The sequence below is a fragment of the Micropterus dolomieu genome, linkage group LG04 (genome assembly GCF_021292245.1).
Source record: "Micropterus dolomieu isolate WLL.071019.BEF.003 ecotype Adirondacks linkage group LG04, ASM2129224v1, whole genome shotgun sequence".
Classification (NCBI taxonomy): domain Eukaryota; kingdom Metazoa; phylum Chordata; class Actinopteri; order Centrarchiformes; family Centrarchidae; genus Micropterus; species Micropterus dolomieu.
In genome coordinates this window covers 16,830,883-16,852,309 of record NC_060153.1, presented here as the reverse complement: position 1 = coordinate 16,852,309, position 21,427 = coordinate 16,830,883, and the positions used below count along the sequence as shown (strand labels likewise).

The following is a 21,427-nucleotide window of genomic DNA, read 5'->3' as shown; positions in this document are numbered from 1 at the left end:
GGGAGGTGGTGAAAGGTATGAGTAAGGGAGGCCCTCTCAGTCTGTTCGCTCTGCATCAGTTTTGTCTGAATTATGTTCTTTACAAGCTCAAACAACTTCATTTACTATAGAACAGCAGAGAGCAGTGTCTTCTTGCACCAGGAAACACCAAGAAAATCTTTGTAAAAGCAGTCATTAAGTAATGTAAAATGTAAGCCTACAGTTGGTATCATGGGAGAGAATTGATACAAATAAATGAGTCTTAAAAATTGTTATCAAGAAGCATAAAAGCATGAAAGCTAAATTGGAGGAATTCCTGAAGTCTGATTTAAAATTTCTTAGGTTTACTCACTGGATTAATATGTGGTTGCAAAACCAAAATAGTTCTAAAAATAAGCTTGCTTGCATGTGCAGTCTTAAGTTAAAGATCTCTTTTTAAAATGTTTTAATGTATACTTGTTGTTTCATTGAAATTTAAAAAAAGAAAAAATAAACCCTGAGTGACACTGACCTTCAGTGTCACTTTATATAATGCTTCAGAGCACTGGAGCGAATAATATACATGAGACACATGGATGATTTTTACCCACCCAAAAAAGGTTATGTGATATTATTAGGAAAATGAATAATAATTAAATGACTGAATGAAATAATAAAATGAGTTAGGGTAAAATAAACCATGTCAGACCCATAATTTTGCTTCTTATATTCATTCATTCATTAATTAATTTATCACCAGTGTCTTTATATGAATGTGTGTGTGTGTGTGTGAGAGAGCAGGCCTTTATTAGAGCCCAGGCCACTGCTCTTTGTTTAGATGCCAGAGGAGCACACTGCAGGGTGGACCTGGGGTGCAGGATTGTGTGTGCATGGTGATGCTTGGGCAGCATTGCAATTTGGCTCCATCCAAAAAAAGAAAAGAAACGTATTTACAACTTTTAATAAATGATGTTAAGAGTAGCAGTGTTGCATATGTGCACAAATGCATTGGTAAACATGTGTTTTTATGTGTCTGCTGGAACATGCGTTTGTGTGTTATGCATATGAGAGTGAGTCAGAAAATGCATAAGCACATGCTGTGTGTTTCATGTGTTTTTCTGACCCTGTGATTGCAGCTTTTTTAAGTCTGGAAAATTATCACGAGACAGAGAGAGCCTGAGGCCAAAAGAACATCTCTATATTTTTAAAACCACACAATTTTTACACAGCACCAGTATCCTGCTGTCCACATGGATTCAGCACCAAAATGCTATTAGAATTTCTCTGGGTTTGTTTCCGGATTTTTGGTTCAATCTCTCACCTTAGATTCTTGTCTCAATGTGCACATGGTTGTACTTCAGCTGCAAGGAAGCATTGGATATAAAAATAAAAATACAGCATATAGACAACAGACCATCACATGCACAGAAAGGACTGACATTAAAGTTGAAAACACTCCTAAGTAGTTCTGTTATCTCTACTAGCCCTTCAAAATAAACTAATCTTGGTTGACTTCCACAAATCAAACCTTGGAGTTTAAAAATATATGAATATATGTATATATACAGGTAACAGACAAAACCCAAGGTCTCGAGTGAACATGTTAAAGAACTCTTTTTTTTCACCGGTCTTTCAAACCGGTAAAGCAGAGTTTGGGTTCTAAGCAGGCCTCAGTGTTCCTGTATAGACTAAACACTGAATGTAAAAGGAAGCGATAAAATTGATTGCACTGCAGCCACTTATTCATAATGTCTGATGTAGTACTTGTAGTACTAGTACAGTACTACTCTTAGTACTTGTTTGGATGTTTAGATTAAATGTTGTGGTTTTGTGTTGTATGTGAAACAGTGCACATCTTGGGACACAAATTTCAGAAAATGTTCAGATGATTAAGTGAAATCAAATCAAATTATGGCAATTAATGGAACTTTGCACAGTTACATGTTTTATATGGCATAATGTCAATGCAATTACTTATTTGCACACTAAAATGCCAGTCTGACCAAAAGTTTCAGATAACAAATAAACATTCAAATGGATATATAAATCACACTTATATAAATCATGTTTAAATCTGGTCTTTAGTATTAGTCAAAAGGTAAGGAAGCTAAATCTTCTCACAGTGCAGTTACACTTGAATATCCTTAATCTTCCTCACTTTCTCACTTTTCTATTGCAGATGTCAGAAATGGCCCCAGGACTGCAGGGGAGTGGGAGCTGTGTGTGTGTGTGTGTGTGGCCTGTGTCAGTCAGGATGCTCCATCCATCTGCCGTTTGTGTTCATATTATAGATATAAATTGAAACATGTAAAATAATGGGAAAATCATCAATCTTATAAGCTGTGAAATCTGAAACATAATTAGAGTAAATGTACTCAGTATCAGAGCAGGTCAGAGAGAGAGGGAGGCATTTGTCATGTCTGGAGAAACACCAGGTCATATCATTGGTTTATCCAAGCTGGCCTCACCCAAGAAAGACGTTCCTTTTGGGTCCAAATCCCTACATGTGCTTCTGTCCTATGTTTGCATGCATTATTGATGTGGGTGTGAGAGACAGCTTGTTTTGAGCCGTATCTTTGCTTCCAGCTAAAGTGTTGTGTTAGCCTAAGTCTGTGAGACATGGGTTGAGGAGGGATGCTCCCTGTAAGAAAGAGGAAGAGGAAGTGAGCTGTGCCTCCCTGACACAAAAACAAAGATGGGTGTATGCTTTGTATTTTCTTGGGAGTTTCTCACCAAAGATGGCAGCTCGCTAAGTGGCCCCTGACCTTCTCGACGTGCAAGTTGAGTTTCAGAGGCCAGAAACTAAACATGATGTGTGTGTGCGCTGCTCCAGTAACACCAATGATTTTTGCCATAGACATTAATTCTCGGCGAATAATGATGCAGTCAGACTGTGAGCAACACGATGAACAAGACCTCCGGTGTCCAGTCATTTCCAGTACAGAGCTGAGGATGAGAGATGCTCAGCTGATATGCAGAAGGTCAACAAGCTTGTTGGCTAAGATCCTGTAACACTGATTATTAGCTGGTTGTTAACTAGACTCATTGAGAAGCACTTCATTCATGAGGGCCCTTGACTAACGTTTCTTTAGATGAGGATTGTTGAGAATACTCGTCACTCCACTTAGAGCCAAACATTTGTTGTTTGGGTGATGGTTTTGTGTGGCTTTCTACATCAACTTAAAGTGGTCGTGAAAACATGGTAGGAGTGTGTGTTGTTGGTATAGTGCAGGATGTCTTGGTGAACTGCTGGACTTTTTTGCTATAATGGCTGAGAGTTAATTTTCAGATTAGGACCTTTGTTCAAGGGATCTATTTCAAAGACACAATACAGTGTCAAGGGAGCATGTTAGCGCGTGTGTGAGGGAGAAGAGAAAGGTTGACTAGTTTCAGTATCAAGGGAGTAATAATAAATACTAGAGAAAGAGAAGGGTGACAGATGAAAAAGTATCAGCTTGCATGGGCTAAAAGCCTACATCATATGTGTGCAGAGGAGAATGAGAGCTACGAGAGAGAAAGCAAAGAAAGCAAGAGCGGGGGGGTGGATCCATATGACTAGCACATGGCCATGGACGTCTGCTCCGTTCACTTGTTATCCTGACAGACTGAAGACATTAAAACTTGGAGGAAGTAAGAGCAAGGGAGACAGAGGGAGGAAAAGGAGGGAGGAGAGAGGGAGGGTTAAAAGAGGAGGACAGGGTGACTAAGTCAGGAGAAAGGGGAAGTCTTCATGAAGAAAAAAGGGAAGGAGGGAGAGGAGAGAAAAAGGAGAGGTTACATGTGGCTATTTGAGGTAGCCGTGGAGTTATGGAGCGAGACAGAATAGCCGGTAAGTTGTGGGTTTTTCCAACTTATTCGATACTTTAACACAGACAAGATTTTTTTCACAAGGGACTTTCTTTTACTCTTTTCTTTGTTAGACTGACGAGGAAGCAGATTCTTAGCAGTGGCAGCAATCAGCTAGAAGCCACCCTGGCTGTGTTTGCTTTGCTTGGTCAGTTGGGGTGGGAACAGCCATTCAGATACTTCTCGCGGTCTGTGTCTGCATGTCAAATTTACCTTTCTGATTTATTTATCATACATGTCGTTGGAGCTACAAACCGACCAAAAGAATTTTTAGACATTTCTTCCCTTGTTCTTATTGAATGGGTAGCCACAGCTAAGCTCACTATGATGTGCACACACTATTTCTGAATGGCTACTCTATGCAGAGCAACAGAGAGTAAACCTCATTTGATGGGCTGTCAAAGATGACATGCCAGAATCAAACGTAATCATCCAGTGCAAAGTGGCTACTGTGTTGTAATTGGCAGCCTTTGGTCGGATACTGACTTACAGGACTACTAGATGGACGATGGAGTTAAATCTTTATGCTTTCATCACGTGATTGGACTTTAAGCTGAGGAGTCCAGTTGTCAGATTAACTGCGACTGACACAGATGGTTTATTTTAAGTTACGGGGAGTGGAAGCAGCGCTCATATGTCAGATAATATGATTTGGTTTTCAACAGACAGCAGACTCTTTTGAGGAATGCTTAGCATGCATTAGAGTCTGTATTCTGTCCTGCATCTGTGGCGTTATAAATCTGTCCTACTCAGTAGCTTCTGGCATGGCTATTTCTCAACAGAGATCCTTCTTGTTTCCTTTAATCACTTACTCTTAATTGATTTTAATGTGTGGTTTGTTTTGTGCCAAGGGAGATTTAATGGAACTTCTGTTCAGGCCCATATGTGTTTAGAGGATAAGACTAATCTAGCATCTTACAGTGATTAAGGCTGGACATCAAGCTGAGCGACACTCTGCAAATTACTGTTTAATTCGACCGTTAATAAGGTGTCTGAGTTCAGCAAGCCCTATTTTTATTGCCACTTGGTGGCAGTGTTGCAGTGTCTTTTTGTCCGTTTCAGTGCAGACACAAGCTCTGTGAAATGTTCCATGTGGATGATTCATATTTTGCAGACGGAGGAATTTTTTTATTGGAGATGGACGAATTTAGTAAAGACTGACTTCGGGGTGGGGGGTGGGGGGGTGCAGGACCTTGTAGTAGAGAGGTGAGGTGGTGTATCATGATTTTTCCACCATGAAAACTGCTATCAGGCATCACTTCCCCCCCTCACTCCTCTCAATTGAGGAAGTCCTGCATGGGCTGAGCTACCTCCCGGTTTTCAAACTGGGCTGTGTAGTTCTTTTTCGACCTTTTGTCTTGACTACAGCTATTGCCCCTACCCCACCCACCTGTGAACACTTCCAGGTGGTTGATAATGATAGGAGCTGATGCTGTGGTGCATAGCTGCCGATACCAACCTCTTGATTGTAAATGCGTCGGCAACGCCTCCATCTTGACCTCGAGTGCCTCCTGCTTTCCTTTTCAGAGCCTGTTCAGGATAAAAATAATGTGTTCAATATGACCTGTTATCTGCCACAACTGTCCCATTTGGTCACCACATTGACTTGTTATGATGGTTAATTGGTGACACATTGCTTTTATGATACAACAAAGGAAACCAATAGTTTTCTCATGTTGCTTGTTGTTATGCCAGTTAAACAGGAAGAAAACCAGCGTCCTCTCTGTTGGGATGACACCAATTGCAGCATTGTGTGGCCTGTTTAGCATCAAACTGACAAAAATAAAAGTAGCGATTCAGTATTTAAAGATGGTCAGGATACATGTAAGTGAACAAGCTGTACTCATAAAGGGCAGCACATAATGTTAAATGTTACTTTTAACTTGGCCTTAATCTAACTGTAATGGCATGTGAGCTTTAATGGAACATGAGCTCACAATGAGTGTAACTCCTCTCTCTTTTTGAGTCTTTCTGTCTTTTCACACATAAATCTAACCTTTTAGAAATGCTGATGTATCCACCCTGTATACCTTAATAACCCCAAAACACACCCACGAAAACCCCACCCGCACCCACTTCCACAAACACACATCAACTCAGAGTTAAAGGAACTCAAGGAAATCACCCAGCTCACCATGTTCGATAAAATAAGTTTAGGGGATATCCTCTATGAGTGAACGCCCCGCAGTTCTACTCCCACTACCCTCCCACCTCCCAGTATCTCACTTCATATTGTTTCTCAGATTATTATTTAGTAATGATAAGTGAGGGAGGCAGCCAGCACAGAGAGTTCAGGAAACTGACTGGGAAGCCCCACCTTCAGTCTTCCTAAGGGAGGATTTCTGTCAGGTGAAATTATTCAACATGATGGAAACACAGGTCAAGCCAGCAGTGATAAAAAAGAAATAGATGAACTGCTCAGTGACTGTTCATTCAGGAGAGTGTTTACATGCACCTGTACTTGTCAGCAAGGTACAAAGAGGAAATTAGCTACTGTCAAAATCCGAGGAAATTTAAGAATTGGGAAACTTGCATTGGATGTACACAAAATGCAGTGTTACTTTCCATATCACAAAACACGTTTCTATCCATAATTATAGTATTGTTAACCTTATAAACTTTGACCATTTTTGGAACACACATAGTAATAAAGATAACTGGCCAGCACTTGACTCAATGCACTTTACACCCAAAAGTGCTTTCATGCACAAACTGTTGGCCTAATGTTACAAAATCAAGCAGACCATATTTAACAGTTGTGTATTTTTCAAAGCATTGCGATACAATCTGATAATAACAATAATAATATTTAATTAAACAATTCAAAATTAAAGTATTTAAATTAATGTTTGTGACTTAGACATCATAAGTGACTCTCCACACTTCATATATCACAGAATTGTGTGTGTATTTTCTTATGTATTTTGTTTTCATTTATATTTTGTGCCATAAAACATATATTTAAGAAAACTTCATTTAAATGCATATTAAATTATTGTATAGATAAACACAGGGATGTATGACGAGCTTCCTCTTCACCTTTGCCATCTCTCACATTCAAACAGACAGGAAACCGAATGTGCAAGCTCTAATCTTCACCTCACTAGATCCGCAAGTTGTCTACAGATGAACTTCCATGTGATACTTGTGTGTTAGATTGCACAAAGATATCACAGACACCATAGATCCTTGTTAAAAATCCCAATTGGGCTCAGTGTAACAATTCTCTGCACAGTGAGTAACATCCAAGTCTTAAAACCACTGCAGCAATATTGCTGCCAGCATAAATCGTCCGCACAGCTTTTAGGTCAATTTAAAAAGCTTACTATGAAAGAGTCAAGGATTATACTTTTTCCAAAGAACTGTCATATTAATAAAAACATGCATATGGCATGTGAGTAGTGGCAAAGATTGAATTGAGTTAAAGCACGATATTAGGTGCAACATATGACTCTCAATTAACTCTTTATACCCCTTTAAGTCCCACATTCTCACTGTTCTTCTTTTCTATATATTGTTTATATTTCCCCTGTATTCTGTCTTCAGACTTGTGCAGCGGTTTCACTACCCTGTTTAATTTCACAATATTTCCGCACTGACAGCATTTTATTTAGCGTCTGCTACAATAAGTGCATTTATTCCACTAGCATTCAGGAGGGTAATTTTGTTAAACGTCCTGGACATGTAGCTCAAACTGATCATCTTTAAAAGGTGTCATTTAGATAAATGCTGAAACCACACACATTAGCTCATCTGGGCAAATTAGTAACACTCAAATAGAGAGCTTGATTTTGTGCAACTTCCTGCCAAAAAATGTTTGTGGTTGTGTTGAATTCCTGTTTGTCTTAAACTGACCAAGCAACAAAGCCTGAAATTTGAGGTACATATGTCTCAATATCAATATACAAAAACAAAAGGATTTACTTTCTGGTGTATATAAATCTGTGATATTTTGCACGTTGTTGCTTTGCTCCAAGTGCCACAAATAATGGTCTGCACATTAGGGACATGTCCAAAAAAAGATGTTAAAAGAAAAATAAACAAGGCATCAATCATACTGGGAATTTGTAAGGAAAAGTGAATTCAAGTCAATTGAAGCTACACTACTACAAAGTGAATAACAAATCCCACAAAAGCAGAATGAATCACGAAATCTGATAACAATGCTGATGAAAACATTAAATTACTTGGTAAACAACACTATGTATTCATAAGTAAATTACACACTTTCACACACGTAATTGTTGTTATTAACAAGGTACCAAACAAGCACAACTCCCTCAGCGCCACAGAGATATGAGGCTGAATGGTTTTGGTTAAGCAGATTTATCCCACTACCGTATGTGCAAAGGCCTCTGTGTTTACAGTGCTATTTCAGGGGCACCGAGACGCACACAAATTCACCCGCGTCCACAGTCACAGTAAAGTAACCACACGAGCACATACATGCACACAGACACATATTCACATAACATTACTCACAGTGCAAACACACACACACACACACACACACACATCCACACGCTTCTCCAGATGTTGTTTTGGAGCTTTCCCTCATTGTGTCGCTCAGCTTTGCCTCGCAGCCAGCCCAGAGTGTGTAACCATGTTTAGATAAATACACACTGGCTGGGGAGGTGTGTATTTCACACACCGTGTGTTTTGGTTTAATTGAGTACTACAGAGACTTGTGGCATGTGGTTTACAATTTAGCCCACTTGGGCCGGCATGGGCACTGAGGGGCCACACACTTTGTTATAAATAATACAGTATGTACTGTATATATACACATATAGGTCTACCATATATATATATATATATATATATATATATATATATATATATACAGTGTGTGATGCATTTTCATATGCATGTTAAGGTGCTGCCATGCACGCCCAAACCAAGAACACAAGAACGATAAATTCCCGTACATAGATGGATGTAAGATGGACTTTAATTGCACAGTATATGACAGCAAGAGATATTCTACCCAGTAAAATGCGAGTGTACATGCCACTGTGTGTGCCAAATTCTGTTCTTTATCCTAACACACCTTCACAGCAGTTGTATGAAATAACCAGACTGCACCATAAACACACAGTGTTATTCTGTGTTACCACTGACCTCTCAGGTGTTAGGGTTAGGGGCCACTGGGTGGGCTGGCATCCTATTAGTGCCCCTTAGAATGGAGCTTTTCATTCATATGGGATTTCCCCAAATACTTATAGGCTATATAAGTGCCACTCACTGCTGTTGTACCTTCTTGCCTTCACCAAGGTTGAAGTGCTTTATGTGATATCAGATGGGTGACAGTATCTCTTGGCTCTTAGGAAGTGGAAATGGCAACTTCCTGTGGTCCTTTTGAGCGTTGATTGTGGACCAGTGGACATGGTCAAACTGACCTCGAATCACAGACAATTTATCTCAAATCTCATTTGCAGTCACGTCTGGCTCCGAACAGGAAGCTGTGAAAAGCCGCTCACTCATGACCAATCAGTAATTACAGCGATAGCATCACTATTTGTTTGTTTCTGTGAGAGATTCATAGATAAGAAATACTGTAGCACATCCCACAGGGAGAAAGTGGATGTGGTCACTGCACCAACTTTGATATTTCATCACTTTTATTAACATCTTTTCAGCAGGGTTTCTCTGTCACCCCAACAGTCTCTAAATTGGTCACAGCAGCTTCATATACAAGTAATGTAACCATACCCACCACATAAAAACTGGCCTGTCGTCGGTGTCCCTCCCTAAAGAAATTCTGCAGTGCTAGATTACCTGTCCACTAAGCTCAAATTCCCATGTTGTTCCTGATAATATGGTGTCACAGAGGGCAGGTTGGTGCACGAATCACCCCAGATTCCCCAGAGGCACCGCCATATATCCCTAATGTCAACTCTCTCCAGAAAGTCTTTAAGGTTTTTCTGTCACAGGAAAGCAGCTTCCACAGTGACTCCACTTAATTAACATGTCAGCCAGTTTGTAGAGGTTGTTTACTCAAAACTGAAGCCTCAAACTCTCACTTAAACTGTAGTCCCTCTGTAGCCTTGACAGAGGCCCTGCCCTTCTGAAGGCCATTTTAAGAACCACAGTTATAACAGTCTTTTATCTGATTGCAGGTTAACATGGTTAAAGTGACTGTGTGACATGTTGTCCACTTTCACTGAGCTGTTCAGAGGAAATCAGACGTGAGAGCCACTGTGGCCGAAAGTGTCTCAGGGAATGACAGGGTCTGTTGTCTGCGTGAATGCTTGCACATGCAAGTATGAGTGTGTGGGGGGCAGGGGAAACACACACACATACACAGGACATGAGGTTGAAAGGGGGAGTGTGTTTCTAGGAGGGGAGGAGAAGGGAGGAGACTTGCCTTTTAAGTCTGAATGCAGCGATGTAGAGAAGTTAGTGGGAAGTCAGAGAAAATAAGTTGCTCCTTTAAGAGAGTTGAGGGCTTGGACTTGTTTCTAATTTACTCTATTTTGGATTTTGTTCAAAATTAACAGGGAGCCACTTGAAAATTAAGGAAAGAAAAGACGTTTTGTGAAATTTCATGCAAGCAGAAATGTCTGATTCTGGAGTCAATCCACACTTGGAAGGAATTATTTCTGATTTTGAAGGTTTGTAATTGTGTTTTCTGCTTTTTTTGTTTCATTTACAGTGTTTAAATGTTGACAGTTTGTCATAAGCAGCTATATCTGTCAGAAGTATGCTGTTTGTGAATAGTACCTTAAAGTGCATGTATTCCTATGACTGTATGTGCTGTGCATGTGTGTCTGCTTGTAAATGTGTATTAAAAACAGGGTGGTGGACACATGCTAGCCAAGTCCCTGTAGCCTATAGTCTGTTATTGATTATACCCGAGTTACATCAATAATAGAAACAAACACAGCACTGACACCACACAATTCCAGCACCGGAAAGCCTTCAGCTGAAAGCACTAAGAAGGAGACAGTGGAAACACCAGCACTAAGAGCTAACATCTGTCTAAAATCTCATAACACATTCACAACTGTGTCTCTCCTTTGTTTGCTACGCCAAGGTAGAGCTGGCATTAATTCCCTTTGTCCTCGTCTTCCTCTGTCATTCTGTCTTTCTTCCTTCCACATTTCTTTCCTGTTCCTCCTCCGGTCACACTGGGGCCCTCCAGCTGGTCTTTGGCCTGATGAGCGCTGTGAAGATGTAATGTAATGATGCTGACAGCAGAAGCCAAAAAAAGTATAAAACCTAAACAGTATATCGATTACTACGTTTGAACATTTTAGGTACCACAACTTCCATCCAATAACCTATATAATAACCTAATCAGTTGACTGCTTGCTTATTCAGTGAATTCATCTGTGTTACTGTCATCTCTGTCTCATGTCTGACTGACATGCAAAGTTTGGATAAGCTGAAAGAATTCTGTTTTGCAATGCTACAAAACTGAATTGGAAAAACCATAAGAATTGAAAAATGACATGTCAACTTGCTTAATGCCTGTTTTGTTTGTGGCTCTTTCATCTGATCATGATAATCGGACGTAGGTTATTTGACTGAGGTTTGACAGTTTCTATAGTTGAGGGATAGTCTTAATCAGATTAAAAGCAAACTATTTGTGGTTACACAGAACAGAGAACTCTGTTTTGATTATGATGATTATAATCATGATTTGGTCATTAGAAAAACCTGATTGATCTTAAATTATGTGAACTGGTCAACATGCCTGACTATTTCCTTATTAATTTTTACTGTCACTGTGGATATGTCTAGGGACACACCTTTCACTTGTGGTCAGTAAAAGCAGGGTTAAGGGGTCAGTATGTGTCAAACATACTGAAATCCGCTCCCACTATACCTTTCACACCTTTGAACTGGGAGGACTGACGGTTTTTGAAAATTTCCTAAACCAACAGACCGACAGCACGACCACATTATAAAGTGATTGGCAAGGTTCGCATAGGTGAGAGAATATGAAGGGTTTGAACTTTTATCTCAAGCTCTCTTTTTTCCATTTTTCACACAACTCCTTTTATCACTTTATGTTTGTGCAAATGCGCAAAACCATGCAAGACTGTCCCAAAGTGTGTGCCTTTATCCTTGTTTGAACGATTGTCGTGTCTCGCCTCTCCCTGTGGTGGTCAGCTTTCAGCCTTGCATTTGAATGTGTGGCGGTTCAGAACAGCTATAAACACTTTTGCCTTAAGTCGTGGTCTGACTATATGTTATACCAGCTAGAACATTTCAAGCAAACCACCGACATTTATTGGTATGTTTTTGTCAACTGAAAACATGGCATGGGCTTAATTTTTTATTCAAAGATTATAATATTAGATCACATAGTGTATTAATCATAAGCTTGTTCTCAGTCACTGGTGGCCAGGCATTCTCTATGCTGGCAGGCGATTTTGTGCAAATTGGATGTTACAGGAAATCCATGTTAACTTGTTTAATCAGAGTGACATAGGTAGATTATATTGGTCAATATGAACCATTCGTCCCATCCCTGACAGAATCAGCCACAGAGAGAGGTGAATGGCAAACACTTGACTGAGTAAATCCCCGTTTTATCGTAGATCATTATGTTTTCCACTACACTGCACTGCGCTGTATTTCACACTGAGGAGGAAATAGGCAAAGAGACAGAAAAGGGAATTGGTGAGCACACTAAAAATGTAATAATGCCTCTTGGATGGACTCTTGTGTGGGGCTGTTATGGAAAATGGATAGTAGAAAGTACCATAACAACTGCACACTGAAACAATATTATGATTTTCTAAAAGGTAGAAAATGTCTCTGCTGAATATAAACGTATGAGTCACCAGAGAATAAGCCCAGAATAAGCCCTTATTTGTGTTTTCAGAGAAACTTTGTAGTGTCGTACACAGGCTCCTGCCAAGCTAAACTGAGACCAATCCAAGGTATTTTGTGCTGATTATCTGCTTAAAGGTGCCATGTTGTTTCTCCAGTGTGGCATGTGGCATGTGGAGGAAATTAATGTTGAAATGCAGCTAGTGCATGTGTGTGGTACAACTTCTAAACCTGGAAGAAAGGCCAGTATGTTATTAAGTTGGTTTGAGTGGGTGATACAACACTTTCTTAACGGCTCTCAGTGGTCCTGTTCGCTCTAAGAGTTTTATTAAATCACTGGTGGCAGAAAAGCATGTAAGGCATATGACGGCGTTAGACCAGTTCTGTGAAAATTGGATTTCTATATGTACTGTTTGTGATTTTCATGTGTACATGCCATTTAACTGAATCTTTTGCTAATCATTTTGTCTCTGCTCCTTCTACCATCACACACTCTCTCTCTCTCTCTCTCTCTCTCTCTCCCTCCCTCCCTCTCCCTCTCCCTCTCCCTATCTACACCCCGATGTTAAAGATGGCACTGACAGCTTATGTTCTATTCCCAGTAATTTACTTGCACATTCAGTGTCCTAACCTCTTGAAAAATAATGTATTTGCTGAAACATGTCTGGATATTTTAATTTCTGGTAAGATCACTGAGCTCTAATTAATCAAATGCCACTGGTCACTGATGTAGATCAATCTGTTGACGTGACGTGGATGGTTAACCTGTGCTTGATCAAAGGAACAGAATAAGGCTTTACCTGTCAAAGGTTGAGGCCTAGAGAGCCTGGAGCTAAGCAACAGGTCAGCTATTCAACAGCTGCTTAAATGATGGTGTGTGTGTGCATTGTTGTGTGTGTGTGTCTGCACTCTAAAATCTCCAATTGGCGTGAAATTACCTCTTGGTTCTGTTTAGCATTCAGATCCTCCTTTTAAACATCTGGGATTTCAGCATTACAGAAAAGATTTCTACTCAAGGTCTGCACAAACTTACCTCTTCTGTGACAAGTCTTCCCACTCTACCAGACACCTCTAACAATCCCAGAATTCCTTAGTGCAGGACACAGGGTGTCGGCCAGACCTGGAGGGAACCACACAGTCAATCTGACACAGTGAGCTACACTGCTGCTGGTCAGCATTAGTAAAGCAACACCATCAGTGGGCAGTGGATGGAAGTGTGTGTTTGACAGTGTAGCATTAAGGTTTCGTCTGACCAAGCAAAATACCATAGTGTGGAATTCTATCGTTCGTTGTTTGGCCTTGTCTTGTCAAGTAGGATGTTTTTCCTGGTGTGACCACATCGACTTGTATTCTGCGGCTACTGACAACAGATAAACTCCACTGTGCATAAACTGGTTTTGTATAACCAGTGTTTGACAGAGAGTAACTGTCTTGCTCACTTGACTTATTGCCTGAGGCTAGAATTACAGGATGGATTAGGAGTTCAAGGCTGTGTACAGTACAGTACATCCTTTATTAATTAAAATACTGGTGTAGTAGTTTTTTGTTCTTTTTTTTTTTTTTACTGCATAACCGCATTTGGTTTTTATTTGAGAAAGCCCTTTATTTCTAAACGCCTCTGCTTTATAATATTAATGTTTTCTGATCTGCTCTTGTTTGCTGTTACAAAAGTTGTAACAGCTGTTTCACATTCAAAGCTTTCCATCAGTTTGGGAGCACTTCCATTTCCTGAAAGCTTTTTATTGTGACATATCTGTAGGAAGTGTTGTTATGCTTCATTATTAGCACCTTAACATCAATCACCAGAACAGATTAATCATTAAACAGTGTTCCTGTTATATATATTATAGTAAGTCAGAGCAGCAGATAGTATGACTTGACTATGTTATTATCTGGAAAAAATACCAGATGATGCAATATTTATGTTGAGTCTACATTGTTTCCTGGCCTTTATTTTAGATTTCACTGATGGAGTATAAAATTGAAGCTATTCTAGAAATTATTTGGGATTTTCAATGTTGTAATATCATGGTATAGTATTAATTTGTGCTGTCCTAGTCTTCATTTTTCCTGGGCAAGGAAACCAGTGTTTGACAGAGAGTAAGGCTTGCGGGACTGTCCCAGATCCTTGAATGAAACATCAGTGTATCTGTCTGTTTGGTTAAGTCCACATTACTGAAGCTTTTTCCTCTCTTTGGTCCAGAACATTTGGCTTACTCTGTATAGCCCAACCCTAATACAAAGTAACTAAATGCACAGATGTCAATTATGACAAGATCATTACTCATTACCTAATTTGTAACAGGACTGGGACGTTACCATAGTTAATCTTTGTTGACTGCTGTCAGTCCCGACTAATGTCAGTGATAGTGAACACAATAAGTGGCAACTTTGTCTTGACCTGTTTTAACCACGCCCTCACCCTCATACCCTGCAACCTGTAGCCTCTCTATCTCCAGTCTCTTTCCCCTCCTTTCCCCCCCGTCTCTCTGTTTTCCTCCCTCTAACTTTCGACTATCTCCTATTAGTGCATCTGGGCTGAGATTATGCTAAATGTTTGTATTCATTGGTTGGGATGTCCTTGAGAGAAAAGTGATGACACTGATGATAAAGAGGCAGCCTAGCCTAACACCTGGACTGTATTAGGATAAATGACCATGAACCAAAGTAAGGATACAGCTGCCTCCATCTTTGTTTTTGTTGCGCCAATAATCCTGTACTATATTGTCTGTGCTGCATTATCTTCCCACATGAGACACCGTGAGATACTGGACACTGAGCGGTGATAGGTAGTGGAGGGACGAGGGGAGACGAGACTCCTGGCTGCTGTTAATGAGGTTCCTCTAAAGTAGACTGGACCTCTCATTTCTAGCTCATTGTCTGGGAATGCTGTTTCGCTGGGAATGATACTCCTTCATCCATCTGTCAGTCCGACGCTCATGCACAAATATTCTTCCTAATGCTCCGTAAATCCTACATGGAAGTAAAAGACCTATTTCCCCCTTTTGCGTCAGCTGAACAAGAAAGATGCAGGAGTCTGTGGGAAGAAGCATGATCCTTAAAAACATAGGGGTTGAGTGGTCATCTGAGAGAGAAATGCCCCGAATGCCTTTTTCCTTTCACCATATTTCCAGAAAACATTAAAGCACGGCAAGATTATAATTCACTACTGCCCTTAAATCATGTATCCTTGACTGCACAGTCTCTAAATACAAACAAATGGCTCGAGAGGAAAGCACTCAAGTTCTCTGTAGTCCTGTGCCTGACGGCCTATCATCACAAAACAGCCAAGTACAGAAATACTAATCTAGCATCACTAACAGGTCACTGACAAAACGTTTTGGCTCAGCTCTCTTGTTTTGACAAAACTTGTGAATATGGTTCCTGATGTCCCACCCGTGTTCGGCTTTAGTTCTCACATTTACAGCTCTTCCAACATGTAACAAAAGTCTACAGCAAGTGTCAAGAGATGTTAGAGTGTGCATGGTTTCCTGAAGTGTTGGGGCTCTGAGGAGGTTAAAATTAATGCCTCGCTCCCTACACAGTGCAGTCTTAAAATGTGCATCATAACCTTTCAGCTCCTTGTGAAAATCTGCAGGCCAATTTTGGCAGACCAATTCATTCTCTGGTCAGAGTTGAAAGTAGCCACAACCTTGGATTCCATCTCAGCAATCGTAAAACACAAGACAGAGGAAAGCAGGGGTAAAAAGGACACAGTCCAGTGGCAATATGGGTTTGGCCACCACTTACAAAGTTTATTGTGTATAATGTTTTTAAATGTATATCTATCAAAGAGGGGTTTTTAAAGCTGTTTTATGGTACCTTACTGGATAATGAACTCTGTTCTCATCAGAACTTCGACATAGAAAATAAGCAATGGGACTGTGGGAAAATGTTAAAGTGGGTATAGTTGGCTGTTTAATGTATTTCTAACACTAAGATATTTTTGTGCTTATTAAGGAAGATTCTACGGTTTTTAAACATAATGTAGGTAGTGTATAACTATCTGAAGCTGCTAAAGCTAGCCATACAGCCTTAGCAAAACCTCTATAGTGCGGTAATTGTGCTTTAAGGTCTAGATAAAGGTATAAACCCCAAGACAGAGTGCATATCCATTTACTCCTGTGGTATACAAGAAGGTCCTTGGTGTATCCGACTAACACAAAAATACTTTGGCTCTGGCTGGATTTTTTTGTCAGGGGAAACATTGTGATGTAGCTTATAGTATTACATAGTAGCTTATTTGATTTTTGGTGCCGGCTGGTGTGTGGGGAGATGACTTTGATGCAATTGTGTTGAGCTCCACAACCCCACTAACAGAGTTTTGGCTTTACACAGTGTTCAGTGGGGCTGGGGCATGGTCACCTCCCTGTGGGCGTAGTCGCTTAAAAATAAACACGTATACATTCTCGTAACACATTCTTGCTTGATTTTACAAGCACTTTGAACAAAACTACATGCAGTCAAAGACACGCGCACACACAGACACACCACAAGCCACAAACAGATCAAACAATCAGCACTGCATTTTGGATTGTGGGAAACAGGAGATGTTCTTCAGGGGGTGCGTGAGTGGACTGGTCTAACTAGTGTGTCATTATGATACCAGCTCCTGGCCATTGGCTTGGCGCAAACTCAAACTCAAATTCAAGTTAACTTTGAGCCAGTGCACTCTTCCCTGGGGGTTTATTCCATCCCTCAGTATCTTCATCTCGGACAGTAAAGCTATGTTCTCAGGTCACAAACTAACCAAGGAGAAGGATGCTCCTCTATCTCTATGCTTATGTTGTTCATAAATAGGGAGACTTGGGACTTTTGTTTTGCCTAAATGCTTGGCAGTGAACAATTCTTGGCTGATTGCGTGCATTTTTACATGTCATGAAACGCTTCTGATGGCCCTATGGAAAACCCTAGAATTTTATATTGTGGTGTGCCACACACGTAGCATCTAAGTCACGACAAAACCATGCATGAATTGACTTAAACATGCTATACAGTTTAGTGAAAAACCTGCTGCTGGTGATGAGGGATGTAATGGAATTAGATAGTTATGGCATAATAGCTTATGCATGCTGTTTCCTTTGTGTTGCCACCAAAATTGCTTCTACAGCTACCCCACCCTCAACCCCAGGTGCTTTACTACTTAGATACATAATTTTAAGGAAACAGATTCACTCTTTTTACTGCTCAGTTAATTGGTATGACCTTTTTGATAAATATTTTATAATATTCTTTCTACTTCCTATAAACAGCAATCTTGACCCATAAATGGTTTATAAGCAAAAGATGAGTTTGTTTTGGTTAAGAAATGCTTCCATTATATTGTGTTGTGTTTCTGCATTTGAGTGTTTCCATATTATATTACTTTGTACATTACATTTCAGTTGGAAATGTTATAATTGTTACTCCACTACATTTGTCAGCTGAAGTTACTATTTACTTTTCAGATGAAATTTTACAGAAAAAAAAACATTTTCAAACATTTATAAAATACAATGCAATATTATTGCTAGTGGTTTGCAACCTTTTTGGCTTGTGAGCCCTTACAAAAAAGCTATGTCTTCTTGAAGCCCCTTCTCATTTTTCGTCCAACCGTCTAATTGCAGCGCCTAGCTAAACTCCACGTAAATAACCTAATCATTTAATTCATTATAAAGTATCAGTCGCAGTGGGCATTTTTCTGCAGAAGCAGTATACCTTAGATGCTTTAAGTACATTTTGCTGATGATACTTTGTACTTTGATCCTCTGTACTTTTACTTGTGTAGGATTTTGCATGAAAGACATTTACTTGTAATTGAGTACTTTAACATTGTTGTATTGATACTTTTCAGTAAAGTATCTTTATATTTCTTTAACCACTTTGTTTACCCAGTTATAGTTCACCAATTTGTTAAGTCATGGCAACAAATAACAATTACTTTAATTATTTTACTTGGAGATCATTTCTTTATTTAATTAATCCATTGTTTTGTAAACAAAATGTCAAAACATTTCAAAAACTTAAATATCTATCACTTTTTCCAAAACCCAAATATATTCAACTGACAATGACATAAAATAAGGAAAAGCAGAGAATCCACTGGAGAAGCTTGAACCAGACAATGTTTGGTATTTCTGTTTGACTTATCCAAGTAGTTGCTGATTAATTTGGCTAATCAGTGAGTGTCATTTCGGCAGGCAAATCCTATGGCTGATATGTTGTGTTTGTCCCGTACATGCAGCTCTGAAGAGGTCCTTTGAGGTGGAGGATGTCGACACTTCATCTCACTCTTCCCCTGGCTCCCGCCGAACAACCAGCTCCCCTCACCGTAACGCCATGTCTCCCACCAGCATCTACTACCGTGACCTGGGCACTGCTGCCCCAGCCACCAACAACAACAACCTCAACTATACCCAACCCCGCTCCATCATGGGAGGAGGAGGCTCCAAGACCCCCGAGCCTGTGTCGCGCCGTTCCGAACTTTCCATCGACATCTCCTCCTCTTCCAGCAAGCAGGTGGATAACGTCACTAGCCCCGCTTCCACACGCTTTGCTACCAATAGCGCCCTGAAACGCCCTGAAGTCCTGGGCCACTCCAAGACCCCTGAGATGAGCCACAAAAGGGAGGTCACCTTTGCCAAGGCACCTACTGATTCCCCAGTGATACGTCGCAATGAGGGCAACAATAACAACAACGGCACCAGCCGGATCCCTGAGCAAAATCACGCTCGCAGGTTTGAGCCTCCCAGTCCTGGAGATGTCCGTAAACCTGATATCAGCATCACCAGAGCTCCCCCAGAAAACAATGGTCACCATCAAGCAGTGCACCACTCACACCACCCCAACCCTCACCACAACACCATCGTCACCACCTTCCGCTGCTCTTCACCTAGTCATGCTGGACGAAAATCCCCCAACCCTGACAGTAAGTCTGTTTAATCAAAATGTTGTTGTGTGTATCCTTTAGCTATAACAAATGTGTCGAGTGCACTTCATCCCTCATAAAATATGTGAAACAATGATTTTGTAAGTATTTTAAATCCAGCATTGTTTACATCTATGTTTAGTATCTCGCAGACTTCTTCTTCCCTGTCTTTACTGGTGCTTTGCTGTCTATCTTGGCGCACATGTTGATCAGCGGACTGGTGTGAAACCATGAGCAGTAATGTATTTCAAGTCACACGCCCATGCAATTTCTTGCCCATGAATGATAAAAACAAAATGGGGACCCACTCATAGAAAAACTGCTTTACAGCACTACTAGAGGTCGAAATGTCTACAGGAACCCTTTAAAGTGTCAGTCAGTGAGATTTCTTTGGGTGACATGTTCAGGAAGAAGTGGGAAAAAGAATAGGCCAAAGAATTTCCTACAAACCCTTGCTGGTGGCATACAAATACATACAAAACATGTTTTAATTACAAACTTGAAACAAATTTGTTTTAACCAGTCACTGGGAGTTAGATTTATATTTAGATGATGTATGTGTGTGATGTATTGCGTACTATATGGTTGTATTTGGCATGTATATTTGTAAGTGGTTTATTTTTGCTTAGACAGACACACTGCAATGCTATCTATATAAAATAATAATAAACAAGAAATAGTTAATAATAATTGTTGTGTAAAAGCTGAATCAGAGACGGCAGTGAATTACCTTTTTAGCGTAGCAGTGCTTTGGTGCTGTGATTTAGTTCACCAACCTATGTGACTGCTTTAGCACAGACTTACCAGTTTGATGTGGCATCAGGGGAGAAGAGATTAAAGTGATTCTAATAGGCTTCCTTAAACTCTAATTAAACTGAATCACATTTTCTTGTGAAGGAAAGGGCAACTTTTTAGTCTTGGGTGTAAATTAGTTTGCATTCAAACCCCACTGGGTAAAAAATGTCACATTTTCCAGATTACATTTCATTTGGACTCTGTTTAATTTGAGCATTTTCTTCTGTCTTCATATCTTCCTGATTCTTCCCGGCTCACACTGAGGTAACATACTAACCCAAGGATCAGATCTCTCACTAAGAAAAAAGTCAGTAACAGGAGCAGCTTGTTTGATTAGTTTGATTTCTGCATGTCTGTCAGTAATATAAGTAACCATGTCCTTGGAGGCCCGTCTGTCAGTGGAACCAGCAGACTGAAAGTCTGTATTTGTGGTAATCCATGTCTGTTCTTAATGCAGCATTGGAGCCGGGGTGGTTTTTGTTATGTGATGAAAGCCTAACCTTGGCAGCTTCAGTACAGTAGAATGGTAGTTAAATAGTAATTAGTGCTACAGTTGAAGAAAAACTATATGCAATAGAGAAGGATAGATTTTGGCCCACAAGGTAACATTAGTTTTTCTAATGCAGCTAGTTACATATACAACAGAAAACAGCATACGGAATACAATTTGTATTTAGGTTTGTATTAATTTGCAATTGCATAATAAGCAGTACTATATGCTACATTTGTTTGTTTAAGCTAGATCTAGTTGGGTATTTAAAAGTATAATCACATTTTTTAAGTATATCTTTCATTTTAACAATGTATTAACAATATTTTAGCAAAATATAGATAACATTTTAGGGCAGTGTATGAAACGTCTCGGGTTACGTATGTAACCCTGGTTCCCCGAGAAGGGGATCGAGACACTGCGTCGGTTACGACACTATGGGAACGCCTCTAGGCGAAGCAGGTCTGAACGTGAATGAAATCACTCCAATCCTATTGGCTTGTTGCTAGAACGGTAAGGTGTGACGGAATAACCGGAGGAGTATAAAGCACACCTGTACACACTCATCATTAGCTTAACTATGAAGCAGGCGCTTCAGGCGGGGAGAGAGGTGCGGCGGGCCGACGCAGTGTCTCGTTCCCCTTCTC

General features: G+C 40.1%; 1 protein-coding gene across 4 annotated transcripts in view; it reads left to right on the top strand.

The window, feature by feature from the left end:
- Nucleotides 1-21,427, top strand: part of sept9b (septin 9b) — a 73,850-nt gene that overhangs the window by 11,297 nt on the left and 41,126 nt on the right. Inside the window, exons 1-2 of one of the 4 annotated variants that reach the window (XM_046046869.1) lie at nt 3,723-3,787; nt 18,812-19,495. In XM_046046869.1, the coding sequence (XP_045902825.1) occupies nt 3,766-3,787; nt 18,812-19,495 (706 nt within the window). In that variant the 5' untranslated portion in view covers nt 3,723-3,765. Of the gene's footprint in view, nt 1-3,722; nt 3,788-10,253; nt 10,419-18,811; nt 19,496-21,427 lie in introns of those variants that run through there. The other 3 variants (XM_046046871.1, XM_046046868.1, XM_046046870.1) reach the window with 3 other exon arrangements.